The sequence below is a fragment of the Mus musculus genome, chromosome 11 (genome assembly GCF_000001635.26).
Source record: "Mus musculus strain C57BL/6J chromosome 11, GRCm38.p6 C57BL/6J".
Lineage (NCBI taxonomy): Eukaryota > Metazoa > Chordata > Mammalia > Rodentia > Muridae > Mus > Mus musculus.
Window position 1 is genome coordinate 43,767,785 of NC_000077.6, and position 18,081 is coordinate 43,785,865.

The following is an 18,081-nucleotide window of genomic DNA, read 5'->3' on the forward strand; positions in this document are numbered from 1 at the left end:
GTTGACATGTATATCCCTCCGAATAAGGATGAAGGTGTCTGGTGTGCAGGCAAAACAGTGTTTTGTAGGGGGATCAGGGTTTCTAAAAGCCAGTTGTTTTCATGGGGTCATAAATTAGCCCAGCTCCTAAAGCAATGATGCTTTGCAGCAAGGGTTCTCAACCCGTGGGTCGCGACCCGTCTCGAGAGTTTGACTAACGTTTTCACAGCGGTTACATATCCAGATATCCTATCCTGCGTATCAGATATTTACATCACGATTCATACCAGCAGCAAGATTACAGTTATGAAGTAGCAACGAAAGTAATTTTATGCTTGGGCTCATCATAAAGCAAAAAACTGTATTAAGGGATTCCAGCCTGAGAAAGGTTGAGAAACACTACTCTAGCGCATTGCTTCTCAGCAGCCTGCCTGTGATTTCAGCACCAGGGAGAGGCAGAGGCAGGAGGATCACCTTGGCGTTCAAGGCTAACTTGGGTGAGTTCCAGGTCCACTTGTGCTAAAGTGTAATGCCCTGTTTCTGGTGGGGAAAAAGAAAAGATTCTGGCTCATGATCAACTGTGCCTCAAGAAGAAGGATGTGCAGACCAGATGCCCGGGTCTTCCATTTCCTAACCCAGTCGGGAGGAATGGGAGGTGGGATAAGTCCGTATTCTAAATAAGCATTCTGATTAATCCTTCCATCCTCCTCAATATTTTTAAAATAATTACTTATTTATTTTATGTATATGTATACTGTAGCCATCTTCAGACACACCAGAAGAGGGCATCAGATCTCACTATAGATGATTGTGAGCCACCATGTAGTTGCTGGGAATTGAACTCATGACCTCTGGAAGAGCAGTCAGTGCTCTTAATTGCTGCGCTATCTCTCCAGCTCCATTTTCCCCAATTTTTGCTTGTTTTACTGTTTTGCTTGAGGCAGGGTCTTGCTATGTAGCTCAACTGGCCTAACCCATGGACTAACCCATGCTACCCTTGGACCTCTGATTCTCCCATCTCCCCGGGGCTGCCAAGGCAAGTCTATACCACCACACTGGAAACTCGGAGTGTGAGAACTAGGGCCTTTTGGTAGTTCAGATGAAAGAGAGCCAGGTTCTGAGTTCCCAACTCTTTCCAAAGTTGATTTTTCTGCTACAAATGGTCAGATGTGATCCTGTAATCCCAGCATTTGGGAGGCTGAAGCAGGAGGACTTTTGTGAGTTGGAGGCTAACCTGGACTATGTAGTAAGTACCAGACCTTTTTGCGAGGTGGCTCAGCCACCCTGCTTGATGATTAAATTCTATCTCTGTGACCTACATGGTAGAAGAAGAGGGCCAACTCCTACAGACTGTCCTCTGACCTCCATATACTCATGGTGCCATGTGGGCTATTCTCTTATATAAATGAATGAATGAATGAATGTACAAACTCACAAATAAAGAAGAAAAACAACAAAACAGGTCCAGGACTGGCTAAGTTGGTAGAGAGGTTGCTAGCATGTATGAAGTCCTGGGTTCTATCTCAGCCCAGAATAAACCAGACCTGGTGGCATTAACCTGCAATCTTGGGAAGGTGGAGGCAGAAAAATCAGGAAGCCAAGATCATCTTCCATTACACAGTGAGTACCAAGCCAGCCTCAGTTACTTGAGAACCTATCTCAACACCCCATTCCCATTTTGTTACTGTTGGTAGTCCTGATCTATTTTAATAATATTAGCTGTGTGTTTCTTAAATGTCTCATATTTCTTTATTTCCTGCATCGGCTCATTGATCCTTCATATCATTGGGGTATAGATGATTATATGTTACTTTAGTTTTATATGTGAAGCACTCAGGGCTTAGGAACACCAAACCTCAGCAGAAACCAAAACCAAAATCAGCTAGCCAACCACAACAGAAACCACTGAGACCCGGGAAGGGTGTCCAACCAAAAAGGTTTAGATTAGTGACTTTTAAAAGCTTTGAAAGATAGGCGCAAGTATCTCATGGGGAATCTTTCAGTCACTGTGACCAGATGCTTGGTAGAAACAACTTAGTGGAGGGGGATTCCTCTTGGCTTATGGATTTAGAGGGGTTAGTTCATGGCTACATGGTCTCATGTACTCAATCAGAAACCATTGTGGTGTAGGTATATAGTGAGGCTGCTATGCACTCCCTGATGGATGGGAAGTAGAGAGAAGGAAAGCCAGGAAGAATCTGAGTCAAGATGCAGTCCCTCCTCACACGCCCCAGTGATCTAGGTCCTACCTCTTAATTTCCACTCCCTCTTAATAGTGCCATCTAGTAAGAGTCCATTAAGGATTAGACCTGGTTCTGACTATGTCAGAACCCTTATGGTCTGATGGTCTTGGGATGCCAGAGGTGTGTGTGTGTGTGTGTGTGTGTGTGTGTGTGTGGCCAATCTTCTGATCACGTCTTGGTTCCCATAGCCACTGCACTGTATAAAGGTGCAAATTCTTCTAACACCCCTCCTCCCAGCAATGAGGCAACTCCTCTCTCAGAGCCCACAGTGCTGTGCCATCACCATATCTGATGCAAGATGGTGCTTGATGTTGAAGTTTAACTCACTGAGAATGGTAGTGGAGCACCTGCCTCTGTTATACACTTGATGTGGCAATTGCTGACCCAGTATGTTCCAGTCAGACCGGTTTCCCTGAGCATGGACCTCGGTCTTCTTTTGAGTTGTATTTTCAGATCTGAAATTTGAAAACTTCAGATCCATCATTCTTATTGCCCGCCTCTGTGGACTTAGAATCTTCTGTGTTTTGATGGAATTACATTTGTTGAGAAATCTATAAGCTGATTTTAATGTGTTCATCAAAAGATTTAAGGCACCAATAAGACATGAAACTAGGCTTATTTTTCATTAGCTGTCATGGGCCTTTAAACCTTTTTTAGATTTATTGATTTTATGTGTATGAATGTTTTGCTCACATGTATGGGCACGTATCATGTATGTATGTGCATCACATAAATGCCTGGTGTTCTTGGAAGTCAGAAGAGAGTACTGTATCTTATAGGCTGGAGTTTGGGATGGTTGAGAGCAATGGGTGTAGATTTAGGGAACTGAACCAGGTCTTCTGAAAGAGCCACAAGTGCTCTTAACTATGGAACCATCCCTTCAGCTCCATCAGATTATTTTTTAAAATAATTTTTATTTGCTATTTATTATTTTCAGTGTGTGTGTGTGTGTGTGTGTGTGTGTGTGTGTGTGTGTGTGCATGAAGGCACACGTGTTAAACCAGAAGACAGACATTTGGGAGATGATTTTTCTCCTCCCACCGTGGACTTGGGAGACTGAATTCATGTGTGTAAGCTTTTAGGGAAACCACACATACCTGCTGGCCCATCTTTGGAGATAAGAGCCCATGTAGCTCAGGCTGGTTTTGAACGCCTGATTTTTCTGCCTACAGATCCCAAGTGCTAGGATCACAGGCCTGTACCACCACGTCCAGATATGTCACCAGATAATTAAGCTGCCGATTCTGGAAATATTGGAAATGGGTGGCTGGAGGGCATGGAGATACACGCCTGTAATCCCAGCATGTGAGAGGCTGAGGCAGAGGGATTGCTGTGAATTTGAGGCCCGTTTCAACTACATAGTAAGTTCAAGGCAACTTTGATCTGTGGTAAAACTATGCCCTCCAAACCAAACTGAACCGGACCGAACCAAATCAAACCAAACCAAACCAAACCAAACCAAACCAAACCAAACCAAACCAAACAAGATAGTGCTGATCTGTGCAAACTTGTTCAAGGTTTCTGTCACTTATTCCTCATCCTAACCGTGGGAGATCAGTACTAAACAGATTCTCAGCTTACATGCAAGACTTTCAGGCCCAGGGCAGAGGTGCCCAGTCTAGGTTAGAGCACTGACTTGAACCTCAGTGCATGCTTGCAGCTGTTCTGTGCCTCCATCTCCAGCTCATCTGCCATAGGATGTGCTGTTTGAGACACCATACGCTTTCTTTTTCCATATAATACTCTTAACACCACCTGCAATTTGTGCATGTACATGTGTATGTATGTGTGCATGTATGCACATATATGCAATACATGTGAGCAGCCATGCTCACCCGATATGTGTTCATGTGGAGGCCAAGGTCAGCATAGGCATCTTCCTCAATCATTCCCTACTTTGGTTTTTTTTTTTTTTTTTTTTTTTTGAGGATCTCACAATGAAGCCACACCTTGCTGTTTTGGCTGGACTGACTGGCCAGTGAGCCCAGGATCTACCTGTCTCCATCTACCCAGTGTGGGGGCTACAGATGAGCACCAGAGCACCTGGCTTCAAATTCTGTATGTTATTTATGTCATTTCCACCCTCCTCTCTCCATCTGCCTAAGCTCTCCAGTGTTCTTCTTTCCCCACTCACGCTTCAAATTCATGACCTCTTCTATAATTATTGTTACTGTCTGTCTGTCCATTGGTCGGTCTGTCTGTCTGTCGGTCTGTCTGTCTGTCTATCTGTCTGTCTGTCTGCCTGTCCCATTTAGTGTTGCTCTTGCATGTGGCTTAGGGCTGAGTACTTAGGCTTAGATAATCTACCAGGGGGTTCATGCCTAGAGAAGATGGATTACCACCCTCTCAGCAGCCATGAATTGACTGTAGCTCTTGATCTAGGGGTGGGACCATGTGACCTCTCCCTTGAGTTGGTATGTGGGCTGGTGTTGTCATTATGCAGGTCTTATTCAGGTAACCACACTATTGAGAGTTCATGAGTACAGCATCCTTGTCTGGTGTAGAAAACACTACGTAGCACGCAGGCATCCTGGTCCTCTGGCTCTTACAAGACATCCTTTCTCTTCCTTGAGGTTCCCTGAGTCTTAGGTACAGGGATTGAGATGTGGACTGAGACTGGTGCCCTGCTTATTATATAGGTGTGTGTAGAAAGCACTTTATCCACTGAGACACCTCTTCAGCCCACCTCCAGTGCTTTATTAACTTAAAATCAATAGATTATCTTGAGAAAGGGTCTTTTGTAGCCCAGGGTTGCAGAGGCTGGCCTTGAACTCCTGATCCTCCTGCCTTACCTCCCAAATGCTTAGAGGGATTACAGGTGGGCTATACTAATCCAGCTTCTATTAATCTTTTAAAATCTTAGTTTTGTTTTGGCCTGATCTCTTTAGTAATCTTTCTCTGGGCTTCGGGAAACCATATTCTTTTTGATTTGTCTTAGGACAGGATCACACTCGCAGCTCAGGCTGGCCTGGAACTGTGTAGCCCCAGTCTGGCCTCAAACTAGCCTCAACCTCCAGAGGTTGCAGAAAGAAGGCACCAGTTCTGACCCACAACATTCTGTAACTCTGGGATGAACACGTGCCTTTATTTTTAAAGATGAACTCTGGCAAGGCATGGTGGTACATTACCTAGCTGATGAACACTTGGGAAGCTGAGGCAGGAGGATGTTCCTGGACATATAACAAGTCTTATCTCAAGAAAGAAGCAAATCAAAAGAACCCCTGGAAAGAAGTGGATATTGAGGCCCACGGCTCTGTAATCTCTGAACAACTTGAAGCTCATTTGGTCTATATATTCAGATTTTCTAAATTTCATATATCCATGTAGAAATAATGAACTGAATAATGAACACCTCCACCCACAGCTGCTACATACTGACTGTTCGTCAGTGTCTGGCCTGGCGGTCTTCTACATTATGCCAGAACTCAACCCTCACCATCTCCTTTTATCTTTTCAGTGTTAAAAGCACACACTATGATTGATTGTCCACATTTCACAGCAAAAGCAATTGAGGTTAGACTTGTGTGATGTAGGTTGCTGAACACGACGAGCTGCCGAGTGGCAGAAGTGGGATTTGATCCTGGGTCTGGAGGGAGACCCGTCCATCTAGCTTGTCAAGTCACTTGCTACTTTTCTAGGATTGACAGATTTACTCTGCAGCCTGTCTGAGCGGGGACAGATGACCCAACAGCACCTGGATGGCTGGAGAGTGTAGTGTGGCCCTGCTCTGTGCTAGGCTGGAGTTCACATTAGACAGACCTGCCTAGCTCCAGAGCTTCTGGTAAACCCTGCCCCCCTCCCCGGGCCTGGACACAGTGAGGGACATGGAGGGATCAGCATCATGCTGGCTTGGGCTTGAGGCTGATCCCGAGCCCAGTACTCTCTGGGGGGCAGGGTGCTAGCTACTACTTGGCCAATGCTCACTCTGGAGGGAGGCAGGCAGCTGCCACCACTCCTCAACAGCTCCTCCCAACACCCCAGCCCTGGGTGACCTCCAGATACCAGAAAGTGATGAACTGACTATATCCAAGCAGCACGGGAAATGCCGTTGGTGCCTGTGGTTTCAGATTTCCAAGATCAGAATTATAAGTCGAATCTATCCAGACATTTGCATGCCAGTGTTTACACTAGGGACAACCTCGGCGAACCTTGCTACTTCTTGGTGGGCTGCAGGATCATGTCTGCTTGTGAGGTGAGAAACGAGGTCAGAGGCAGCAAGATGAAGGGCCCGAGGCCATGCAGAAGTAGGGCTTGACCCCAGACCCTGCTGCTCTAAGTTGCTTTTGCTTTACCAGATCTGTGAGGCCGCAGGGTGACTGGGACAGGCCTGGGAAAGGAATGGAAGGGAGGAAGAAGCGGGACAGCCAGCCTCTGTCCTCTCTACGTTCTCTTGCTGTAGATGAATAATTTGAAACAAGGTTTGTATTGCCAATAAAGTGTTTTTGGAGGATCCAAGTTATTTCTTCTTCCCTGGGAGTAAGGTCTAAGCAGCTCCTGCCGCCCCCCATTAAGTTCCCTATTCTATGCAGGAACAAGAAGAGGCATTTGGGAGAATGTTATTAGTTGCAGCACAGAGACACACAGTCCTGGAGACACAAGCAAAGGAAGTGTAACTTTAATAACACTTTGTCAAGTTCTTTAAAAAAGAAAAAACATTGCTATTACATTGTGTGTGTGCTTGTGTGTGTGTACAAGCCCAGTGGTATAATGCATGGGAGGAGGTCAGAGCATAACTTGCCAGAGTCCAGACTCTGCTTTACCTTGTGTGTCCCAGAGATCGAACTCAGGTCCTCAGGCTTGGCAGCGAACACCTTTACCTGCTCAGTGTCTTGCTGGCCCATGCCAAAATCTTAACCTCAGTCACCCATCTATAAAAACCAGGACTTGGCTGAGATAATTCTGGTTCAGTGTAGGATACTTGTGTACCTTGGAAGTTGTGATTAACCCAGGAGATCCAAGATAAGGGACCCTAATTGTCTGCAAATATGTGTGTGTGTGTGTGTGTGTGTGTGTGTGTGTGTGTGTGTGTGTACTTTTTGGAATGGCCTTGTCTATAGTTTTTGTGGTATTGACTCCTCCAAGGAGTCCTCTGGTTTCCACATCTGTTGTGGCACCTGAATACCTCTTTTAAATACATAAAATAATAAATAAAAATGTAATCATAAATACGATAATCATAACAATGTCACTAATAATAATAGTCTAACTCCTCCTGGCCTGCCCCAAAAGAAAAGTCCTAGGATTTGATCAGACCTGAAGGAAGAGGAAACACAAGGCTCTCCTTCACAAATCACTCAAAGGCGCACAGGAGAAATGATCTTTAATATTTGACTTGTTTTCCGACCCTATCAAAGGGCCAGCATTGACTGGAGAGCAGGGAGGGGTTTGAGAGGTACAAAGTCAAGAAACAAACAACACACCTAGACATCACCAGGGGTCACACTCACTCTGCCCCAGCACATGCTTGCGGGCAGGCCTCACACACGCACCCACGCAGCCCACACGTACACCAAACAGACACACGCACGTGTACCCACAGATAAATACATATAGAGGAACTCATTTTATGTATATACAGAGAGAGAAGAGAGAGAGACTTAAGTCCCGGCCGGCGTAGGGGGGGCCCCCAGGCTCTCAGCATGCTCAGCCCAGCTCTTCGCTGTACCTGGCACCCATGCCTCTGCCAGAAAAGCAGCTGCCCCTCTCCCCACCCCCTCCCCTTTGTCCCCTTGAGACCTTGTGTCTACTCAGGACTGACACACTCCCCCCACGCGCCCTCCCACCTCCCATGATGGTGTTCTTCCCCCAACCCCCGATGTGTGTGTGTTCGGGGGCGGGTGGATGAAGAGAGACCCTAAAAGTGCCCGGGCGCCAGGGGCATGTTGCTCTTGAAGCCCGGCTGCCCGTTGGCCAGGTCAGTTGTGGTGTCGCAGCCCCCATTGCTGGCGTCGCCTTCGGTCCCCGGGCTCTCAGGCTCGCCCAGGAGCTTGAAAGTGAAGAGTGGCCCGGAGTCGAGGCGGCCGCGGCGGCCAGGAGGCTCTGGCAGGCTGAGCAGCGCTCCGGGTTTCCACTCGGGGAAGGCGCACAGCTCCACGGGTGGCTGCGTTCCACGACCCAGGTATCCCGGGCTGGGTGACGCCGAGGGCAGGGTCCGCTGGCTGCCGCTCATGCAGCTGCCACTGTCATCCAGAGAGTCCTTCCGCGACTGCGACCTCTCCAGCGAGCCGCCGCGGGTCCACGGCCGGTAGGTGTAAGCGCAGCCTCCTAGACGGCGACGGCGGCGGCGGCGACGGCCACCGCGGCACTGGCACCCCAGGATACGCATGAAGGCGCGTTTGAACTCCTTGCTGGAGCACGGGTAGATGATGGGGTTGAGGCAGCTGTTGAAGTAGCCCAGCCAGAACACTACCTTGAATACGGCGTCCGGGGGCTTTAGGGTGGAGAACAGGGAGCCTGAAGGGGTGCAGACACAAAGACAGACAGCAGTTGGTTAGTACACTCTCTACTCAGTGGCTCTCCTACTCTGTGCTCAATGGTAGCTTTGTCACCCTTGGGCCTTGTCCCATGTGATTTTTTTTTTTTTTTTAAAATCCTGGATGGCTAGCCTTTCTCATTTTGAAATGAACAAATTACTCTAGGGCTGGGACAGATGCTCATTGCTTAAGAGGCCTCGAGGCTTTATCACAAAGACCAGAGTTTGGATCTCAGCACTCCCACATAGAAATTCCTAATTGTCTCAATCTCCTGCTCTAATGGAGCTGACATCCTCTTCTGGCCTCTGTGAACAACAACAACAACAACAACAACAACAACAACAACAACAACACCACCACCACCACCACCACACACACACACACACACACACACACACACACACACACACACACACACGAATCAGGTATGTTCACTTTTGATCCCAGAATTTGGGATACAGAGGTATGTGGGTCTCTGTGAGTTTAAGGCCAGCCTGGTTCCATAGTGAGTTACAGACTTACAAATAAATAAATAAATAAATAAATAAATAAATAAATAAATAACAATAAAGGAAAGGAAAATGAATGAATTCTAACCCTGGTTCCATAGTGAGTTACAGACTTACAAATAAATAAATAAATAAATAAATAAATAAATAACAATAAAGGAAAGGAAAATGAATGAATTCTAACTCAGTAACTTCCCTCTGTTTATGAAATCTTTCCTGATTTAGGTAAATTGCTGCAACAGTCCTGACTGTTAGGTTTCATAGGTCAGTCCTTACCCTGTCAATCCATGAGACAAACAGCTAAAAGGTTATTTAAAATATAAGAAATACTCTAGCAAGAAAAAAGGAGGTGAGTATTTTAGTAGTAGAGTCCTTGTGTGCGAGTGAGGCCTTGGGTTCAAGTCACTAAGCCAAGCAACATGAATTTGGAACCAACATGGAGGAAGGACACAGCAGATCCTAGTTTGTCCTCTGACCTCCATGTCTGCAACACTTCAAATAAATTAAAAAACATTAAGTTAAATTAAAATATCTATATGATGGTTCTTGCCTTTAGTCCTAGTGCTCAGGGGGCTGAGTCAGGAGGATTGCTAAAAATCTGGGTCATCCTGGAATACGTATTTCTAGGCCAGCTTGAGTTTCAGAGTCAGGTACAAAATGAGAGTCTGTCTAAACACAAGCAAAGAAACAACCCTCCCACCCCACCAAAATCAGCAACAAAAATCTCCCAGTCAACCAGGTAACTAGTCAAAGGAGCAAATCTCCCAGTCAACCAGGTAACTAGTCAAAGGAGCAAATCTCCCAGTCAACCAGGTAACTCGTCAAAGAAGCAAATCTCCCAGTCAACCAGGTAACTAGTCAAAGGAGCAAATCTCCCAGTCAACCAGGTAACTAGTCAAAGGAGCAAATCTCCCAGTCGACCAGGTAACTCGTCAAAGGAGCAAATCTCCCAGTCAACCAGGTAACTCGTCAAAGGAGCAAATCTCCCAGTCAACCAGGTAACTAGTCAAAGGAGCAAATCTCCCAGTCGACCAGGTAACTAGTCAAAGGAGCAAATCTCCCAGTCGACCAGGTAACTAGTCAAAGGAGCAAATCTCCCAGTCAACCAGGTAACTAGTCAAAGGAGCAAAGCATCTCCCCATCTCCAAGCTCAGACAAAAATGAGAACCCAAGAAGAACACGGAATTCCCAGGAGCAGGATACGCAGAGAAGAAAAAGTGGATACAAAAAATAGGTAATTCACATGGAGACAAGATGCTCAAAGTATCAGGCAGTCAAGTTACATTGAAGTAGAATCCATAAAGAGACAAACCATGGCCTTTAAGATGATGGAAAACATTAGATGGCTGCTGAATAAGGCTGTGGGGGACACAAGGAGGCCCTGGCTTTGGCTGCTAAGGACACAGGCAGTCTAGACATTTAGGAGGAGACACCGGCACTACTTGGTTCAGCTATGTGTGTGTGCACACAATCAAGCTGGGCTATTCTGTTCCAGGCCAAACCTTACTCAAAGAATTTCACACAGGACCATAAGGTGGCATACAGGAGGATGCTTTTGGTAGTGTTGCTGTGGTCACAGAGAATAGGAGAAAGCCTGGGGAAGAGGAGGGAGGAGGCATATGTAAAACTGGATAATGGGTAGCACTTATGTCCCAGGATAACAAACTTACGGCAGTATGGAAAGAGTCTAGATACACCGTTTCTTCCCCATGGTAAAACATGCAAAACAGAGTGAGATTTATGAATGATTTCATTTAAGTAATTCAACAAACAACCATATGTGTCTTGCAGAAATGCTTTGAAATTAAAAAACACATCACAAAACGATATGAGACACTTAATGTTTGCCTAGGGGTGAAGGCAGATGGACATGGACTAGGAGATGGGACTAGAAGGAAATAAATCAGTAAAATAAGAGAGAGCGTGGCCCGGTGACAATGAGATGCTGTGGTCTGTGCACATGATTAACTTACCCTCTGAATGTGAGACCCTAAATCATTTCACAGCAGAAGCAAATTAAAAACAACTTCTAATTTAAATATAGGCAACCGAGACCTGGATCAGGGAAGTGGATTGTCCTTGGCCATACAGCATGCCTGAAAGTTTGCAGGCATTGAACCTACACTTTATCTAAATACACAGTACATAATGCAGAAAAACCATACTTAAACAAGATTATTTTTGAGACAGGTCTGTATTCAGGCTGGATTCACACATGCAATCCTCCTTGCTATCCATTTTCAGGACTTTCTATCGAATTTATTTATTTACATATTTAAAACAATGTGACTATAGTTTACAGACCGTTTTGTACTTTAAGTGTGTTCTCTAACCCCACTACCCAGCCTGTGACATACGGTCTTTCATGTTCCATGCTGTGCCCCATGACCAACCAACCAATCAACCAACCAAACAAAATGCAGTAAAAACCAAAAACAAAACTTCCAAGCCCCTCCCCAAACCCCATCTTTAAGCTTGGGTTGTGCTCGCATTCCATCTGGGGACACCTCACCTTCTTGGTCAATTGATGTAAAAATAACTCTTATTCTCCTGTAGTAATTGTTCCTTCCAAGGCTTATTGCCTTGGTCTGTTAACTTAGGCCTTGTCCTGGAAACTTCTAGCCTCGATACAATCTTATCTAACCTAGAAGGTTTTCAGCCTCTGAGGTTTGCTGCTGAATAAATTCCCCCCTTCCTTGTTCCTTCTGAATGCAGGCTGGGCTGATTCAGCTCAGCTGTTCCAGCTCCAACTCCTCTCCAAGCTGACTGAGTCAGCCGGACTTCTCTCTCAGCCTCTGACTGAACTGCTGTTTGGTCTCAAGCAAACTCTAGTAATCTGTTCTCATCTGCTGGCTCATCCTGTCTTCACCCGAGTCTAGCCTTTTCACTCTTCATCCTGTCTCTGTAAAACTCTCTCAGGAACAACTGCCTCCCGCCTCTCTCCCTCTGCGCTGCTTCCTCTTACCATTGCCTCCCTTTTCTCTCTCTCTCATGAGAGTTGGGTAGATCCTATTCTGTCAAACCTTTCTCTGACTAGTCACTTCGTCTGTCACTCAGTTAAACATCACCTTCAAACATGGGTGATTCCTTCTACAACTTTGCCTTCATTGTTTAGGATTAAAGGTGTGTGCTAAGGGCAGGGCCACACCACAACTAGAAACAGGTTTTTTTTTTTTTTTTTTTTTTTTTTTTTTTTTTTTTTTTTTAGTAAATAACACAATCTCAGGGTTCAAATATCCTGCAACAATTTGAGGTTCACCCTGTTGTTGTGGGAAGTTGCAATTCTTCTCAGTTTAGCAAATCAGTAGTTCGGGCTGTTATGGCTTAGTCAGGCTCCTGGAGCGGGACTAAGCCATCCAGGAGTTTCTATTTGGAAAGAGTACTATGCATACCCATGTGTCAATGCTGACTGACGTCTTCTTTAAACTCTGGGGAAAAGTGGAAGTGGGCTACATTCTAGCTGTATGTTAAGACCAATAAGGTGCTGCTTTAATTCTGACAAATATTACACCGTCACTTAATCCAAAAATAGGGCTTTGGATTAAGACACTGTGAACATGACAAGACACCTACTGAACTGTAGCAAATGAACGTGAAGCATCCTGGCGGGATGAGATTTATGTCTTTTGGCTATGGGCATCTTTCCAAGACCGAGTCTGAGGGGTCGAGGAAACAGGTCTTGACTAAGTAGGAAAAGGAACAAGAGTGATGGATATTGGAGGCCTATGTACTCCGTTGGGAGGTATGTGCTGATGAGAACAAAGCCAGGCAGCATGTCTTGTTGCATAGGAACCAGTCTGGTAGCTATGGACGCAATGTGACCAAAGAGGGGAAGGATTGAAAGCAACACAGCCTTTTTTCTGAGGATAAACATGAAACCTTGCCTGGTGTCAAGCCTGTTGAAGATGGCAGTGAATTGAGCAACAAATGGATCCTTCCTTTTAAGGACTACACAGAGCACAATACCGCTAATGGCAAGTGTTCTCCTAGGCCATCTTCCACACTGTGAAGATTGTGTTCAAGACCCTGTGCTGAAACTTTGTTAGAAAGCACCCTGTTATGGCCATAGCCTTGTAAAGTTTAAGCAAAGACCTGAGGATAGATTTTCTCATGCAAATCTGGAGTCATGTGCAATTCATTCTTGTGAGTATAAGGCATTCTTTCCTCTCAAGATAATTTGGGCAGTGTGAGAGATGAGTATAAGGCGGAATTCAAATGACCTGGCCTGGTGTCCAGAATTGGCTGTTGGACTTTAGAAGTGTTCATGAAGCCTGCTACTTTCTCATCTATCAAATGCGAACGGTAACTGTTTCATAGAATCTTCTTTTGAGTATGTGAGAGTAATTATGTACATGGGGTAAGGTGTAGTGACACACATTGAAAATCCCAGCTCTCGGGAGGTGGAAGTAGGAGGAGCAGGAGCTCAAGGTCATTGTCAGCTACATATTCAGTTTCAAGGTCAGCCCTGGCCACAGGAAGCCCTGTTTCAAAACACCACCACCACCACCACCACCACCACCACAACCACCAAAAATGAAACAGAAATGATAAAAAGGAAGAAGTAAATGAGAAAATAGAAGGAAAGAGAGGACCATGTAAAATTCTTATTATTTGCTCTGACACTTTTTAACCCTATAACAAATGATGGGCCTTTTGAAACGCACGTGGTCCGCATATCAGTGGGAGGAGGATCCCAGCTCTTGTAAAAAAAAAAAAATCTGCGACTTTGCGCTTCTATAAAATGGTTCAAGAGATTTGCTTGTGACCTACTTGTAGCCTCCCATGCATTTTGCATCTTCCTTAGGTGACTGATAACAAATCAATAACTCAGAATCTCGCATGATATAAGTGACGCATAAATGGCTGTTATACTGCGCAGTGTTTAGGGAAGAGCGAGGGAAACAAGTTGCATCTCTCCAGTAGAGCTTCGACCTTTGCCCTCAAATGTCTATGCAAATTTATTCTTTTGTTTATTTTTGTGCTAGGGGCCACATGCCAAGGAGTAGGTATACAGTTCCAAGGGCATCTTTGGGGAGTCAGTTATCTCCTTCTTCTACGTGGATCTGGGGTACTGACCTCCTGTAACTGTGCCTAGCGGCAAGCCCCTTTGCCCACTGAACCTTCTTCCTGCTCCACTCTTAATGCTTTTAACGCAGGGTTGGTTAAACTCTCGGATGCAGGACTGGAGGATACAGAGGGCCAACACAGCCTGCCCAGTCTTCAGCCTCCATCAGGAACTCTGCTCTGATCTACTCCAGTCAAGTCAGTGTGGTTTCTTTATCCCCCACCCTGCTGAACACATACAGGCTGGTCCCATTTGGCCACTTAGTTGCTTGTTAATATTGTCAAGCTATGTCCCAGGGCTGGCTGAGGCCTTGTTTACTAACTAGATTGTAAATCCCTTCTGGACAGGAAACATTATTTTCATTTCCCCTCCAGATTTATATATTTTCTTATAAAAATGATAATGCTGAGTTAAAATGACCGGTTACAAAAATAAATGTATAAAAGAATAAAAAAAATCTTTCTCCAGTCAAGTTCGGAGGACCAGAGTTAACAGTTGTGGTTTTCTTCTGTGATTTTTTTTTCCTTAAATGGGGTCCAACTCCACCTCTCTTTCCCTAAATTGCTTGGCTCAGTCACTTCTCCTTGTCTGGGTCTATATCGTTTCTTCACCCCGACTACTGCCATGTCACATTCCAATCTGGATGCATAGTAATTTCTTTAACATGTCCCCTAATGCCAGTCAAGCAGGTGATTGATCTCCAATATTTAACTGTTCCAATCTGCAGCGATTAAAAAGCCTCAGGCACTCGCTCTTTGCACATCTGTTTCTGTAGGCTAAACTCCCCTGTGAGGATCCTCTGGGCCAACTGTACTGTAAGCTCTGACAGCTAGCTGCATTGGCTTCTTAAGGGCTGTCCCAAGCTTCCCTCCTGCTGGACTGTGTGCTGTGACATCCTCCGTACATTGCCACTCTGGGTTCCTGTAGCTGTTCTGGTCTTTCTTGTCCCCTTTGCACTGTGCATTGTTTTCCTGTCTCTTCCTTCAGACCCTTGCATGGTACCACCCGATCTCCAGTAAGCACTGTTTCTAAGACAGAGCCTTCACTATTCAACTCTGGCTATCTTCCAGCTATCTGGGAAGCGTATAGACTGGCTTTAAATACATGGTCCTTAGTCTCCACAGTGGAGACGTACAGGCATTTGCCAGCATGTTTGTGTCCTGCGGTGATTTCTTCTATTGTTTGTTAACTTTTAAAGATAGACTGTCCTGTAGCCCAAGCTCATTATGTAACTGAGGGTGACCTTGGACTCTGGATCTTTCTATGTTTACCTCTCAAGGGCTGGGATTACAGGTGTGTGCCACCACATCCAGCATCCTCAGAAATTTCTGACAGGGAGTCGTGTGTGTGTGTGTGTGTGTGTGTGTGTGTGTGTGTAATTGTTTCAGGGTTAGAACCCTGAATATCCTTCCTGATATATCGACTTTCATACTGTCCCTAGGGACCTCAGGTTCTCATCAGTAAAATGGAGTTAGTAGAAGCAACTACATCCAGTGTTGTTTAGGATTGAACTAGATGCAACTTGTTAAGTCCATAGGGGCATGCTGTAAACCAGGTCTCTGCCCCACAATCAACTCCAAAGTAATAGTCATTTGCCACATAGTAATTACTCCTGTACTGATGGGTCTTGTAATTTCACCAAAAATCAATCAATCAATCATCAATCAGTTAATCAATCAAATAAACAATAAATAAAGAGGAAAAACCGTTGGGACCTATGCTTGATATCGTTACATATAATTTTGATTTAATTATTTCCCCATCAGTTTCCTTTCTTGGATTTAGTAATTCTAGCTGAGTACTTAGTATCCTCGAGAAGGCACATACTGCTCCTTGCTGGAGGTGGGGTTGGGTATGGGCTTCCCTTGGCTCACCACCAGGGGGCACTGTGAGTCCAGGACTGTTTGGCCCCTGGTACAGATTCCAGGAATATTTTGACTTCTTCCCTAGGGATCTTTACTCCCAAATCCTGCTCCCTGCCTCCACCCCAACACACATGAGGACTAAGGCTCTACTTGCTGGACCAGCCAATGCCCTGGTAGGGTACAGAAACCCATAGTTAATTGGAGAAGGTGCTAAGCCTCTTTGGCATGAGAGAAGATGGGCCATGTGGATCTTTTCCCCTGGGCAGATCCTTCCTCAGGAGACAGGAATAAGTACAACAGGAAAAGCAGGTTCCTGGAAGGCAGGTGCTCTGTGCTGTGGCTCAGGCTGCAGAGGGTTCTCTGACAGTGTCACTAACTCACTGTGAACGCTCCCTGGTCTCTGAGTCTGGCTCTGCTTCTTCCACTATCGAAGCAATTCCAGTGCTTCAGGTTCTGAATCTTAGATTGTTGAGCCTTGGCAAGTCTCTTAAGTATGCCTACTAAGTGAAGGAGGGCGACTCACTCAAGACCACTCAGCTTGGAGAGCAGCAGGTAGCCACTAGGACCCGTTCCCGTTGATTGGATCCAACAATGTTTGTGGAGCAGTGGAGTCAGGGATTTGAAGTTCTTTTCTGAGGTCATAGATGGGCAAATCTGCATTCTCAGGAATGGGGTGAGAGAAGATCCCCCCTCCAGTCCCTGAGGGAGCCGCTCAGATCCCTGGAACATGGGAGTTGCTTTCTGCAGGGATAAGGTGACTTTAGTTTTGCTGAGGGCTTTGTGCACAGAAAGCTCTCCCTAAGTTTAACTCTCATGGATGCTGTGAGCACATTGACGCACAGCTTTGGCTCTGCTAGCAGGCTGCCACCAGGAAGGGGACAGTGGTCGCAGTCCACAGGCAAGGGTTCTCACTAGAACGCTTTCTCACACTTAAGTCCCATGCTGGGTCCATGTGATCTCCGAGCTCCGGGAGCTGCATGAAACCGTCCTGTATTTTCCTCAGAAAACAGACTACAGCTGGCATGGCAGTTGTAAAAGGACCAGGAACTCTCCAAAGGCCGGGACTCCTGACCTACCTCAAGACTAGGTTGACTAATTAATGTCAGTCTGAGCCACCACTAACACAACGCTTTTCTTTAAATCCATTCACTTTTGGTACCTGAACTATGGGGTACAAGAAGGAGACAGGGAGATTAATAAAAAAAAACTGTATAAAATTTCCACAAGGAAACCTATTACTTTGTAGGACAATTAAAAATATATAGTCTGATAGATGCATACAAAAGATACTTTTGATTAAATGTTTGTAAGTGCTGAATCGTTACTTTAATGAGACATAAATTCATAAGCTATGCCTTTGTGTTTGTGCTGTATATGGTGTGTGTGTGTGTGTATATATATAATTTGTACACTCATGGAGGCCAGTGGAGGGCAAGTGCTGTCCTTTCTCACTTTATACCTTGTCCTATCAAGACAGCATTTCTCAGTGAACCCAGGGCGAGGCAGGTGACCAGTAAGTCCCAGGACATTTGGCTCTGCCTTCCCTTCAAGGAGTGAGGTTAAAGGTGTGTTGGGACCATGGTTTGACTTTTTACATGGCTGCTGGGGATTTGAACTCAGGTCTTCATGCTTGCATGGCAAGCACTCTTACCCACTGAACCATCTCCCCAGCCCAGAACTATACTCTTAAGAGAAGCTTTTATTACTCATTGAAAATATGAATCATTTGCTATAAATGGAAAGCCATAGTTAAAAAAAAGATAGAAATACAACATTCTTAGTACTTTTTGGATTGCTCCAGACTGGCAGGCCTCAGGCCTGCTCTCCCTTCCTCAGGAAGAAGTTAGTATAGGTAGAGATGAGTTGACATTTTGACCTTAAAGTGAGAGACATTCCTTTTTGAGGGACCTAAAGTATTTAAAGATGTGAACTGAGACTCCCTTTTGC

At 45.4% G+C, this 18,081-nt stretch overlaps 1 protein-coding gene across 4 annotated transcripts in view; it reads right to left on the reverse strand.

Annotated features, from left to right (window-relative positions):
- Positions 1-6,820: 6,820 nt before the first annotated feature.
- Positions 6,821-18,081, reverse strand: part of Adra1b (adrenergic receptor, alpha 1b) — a 126,646-nt gene continuing 115,385 nt past the window's right edge. For 3 of the 4 annotated variants that reach the window (NM_001284380.1, NM_001284381.1, NM_007416.4), the window contains one exon: positions 6,821-8,675. In NM_001284380.1, the coding sequence (NP_001271309.1) occupies positions 8,077-8,675 (599 nt within the window). In that variant the 3' untranslated portion in view covers positions 6,821-8,076. The remainder of the gene's footprint in view (positions 8,676-18,081) is intronic. The other variant, XM_011248675.3, reaches the window with a different exon arrangement.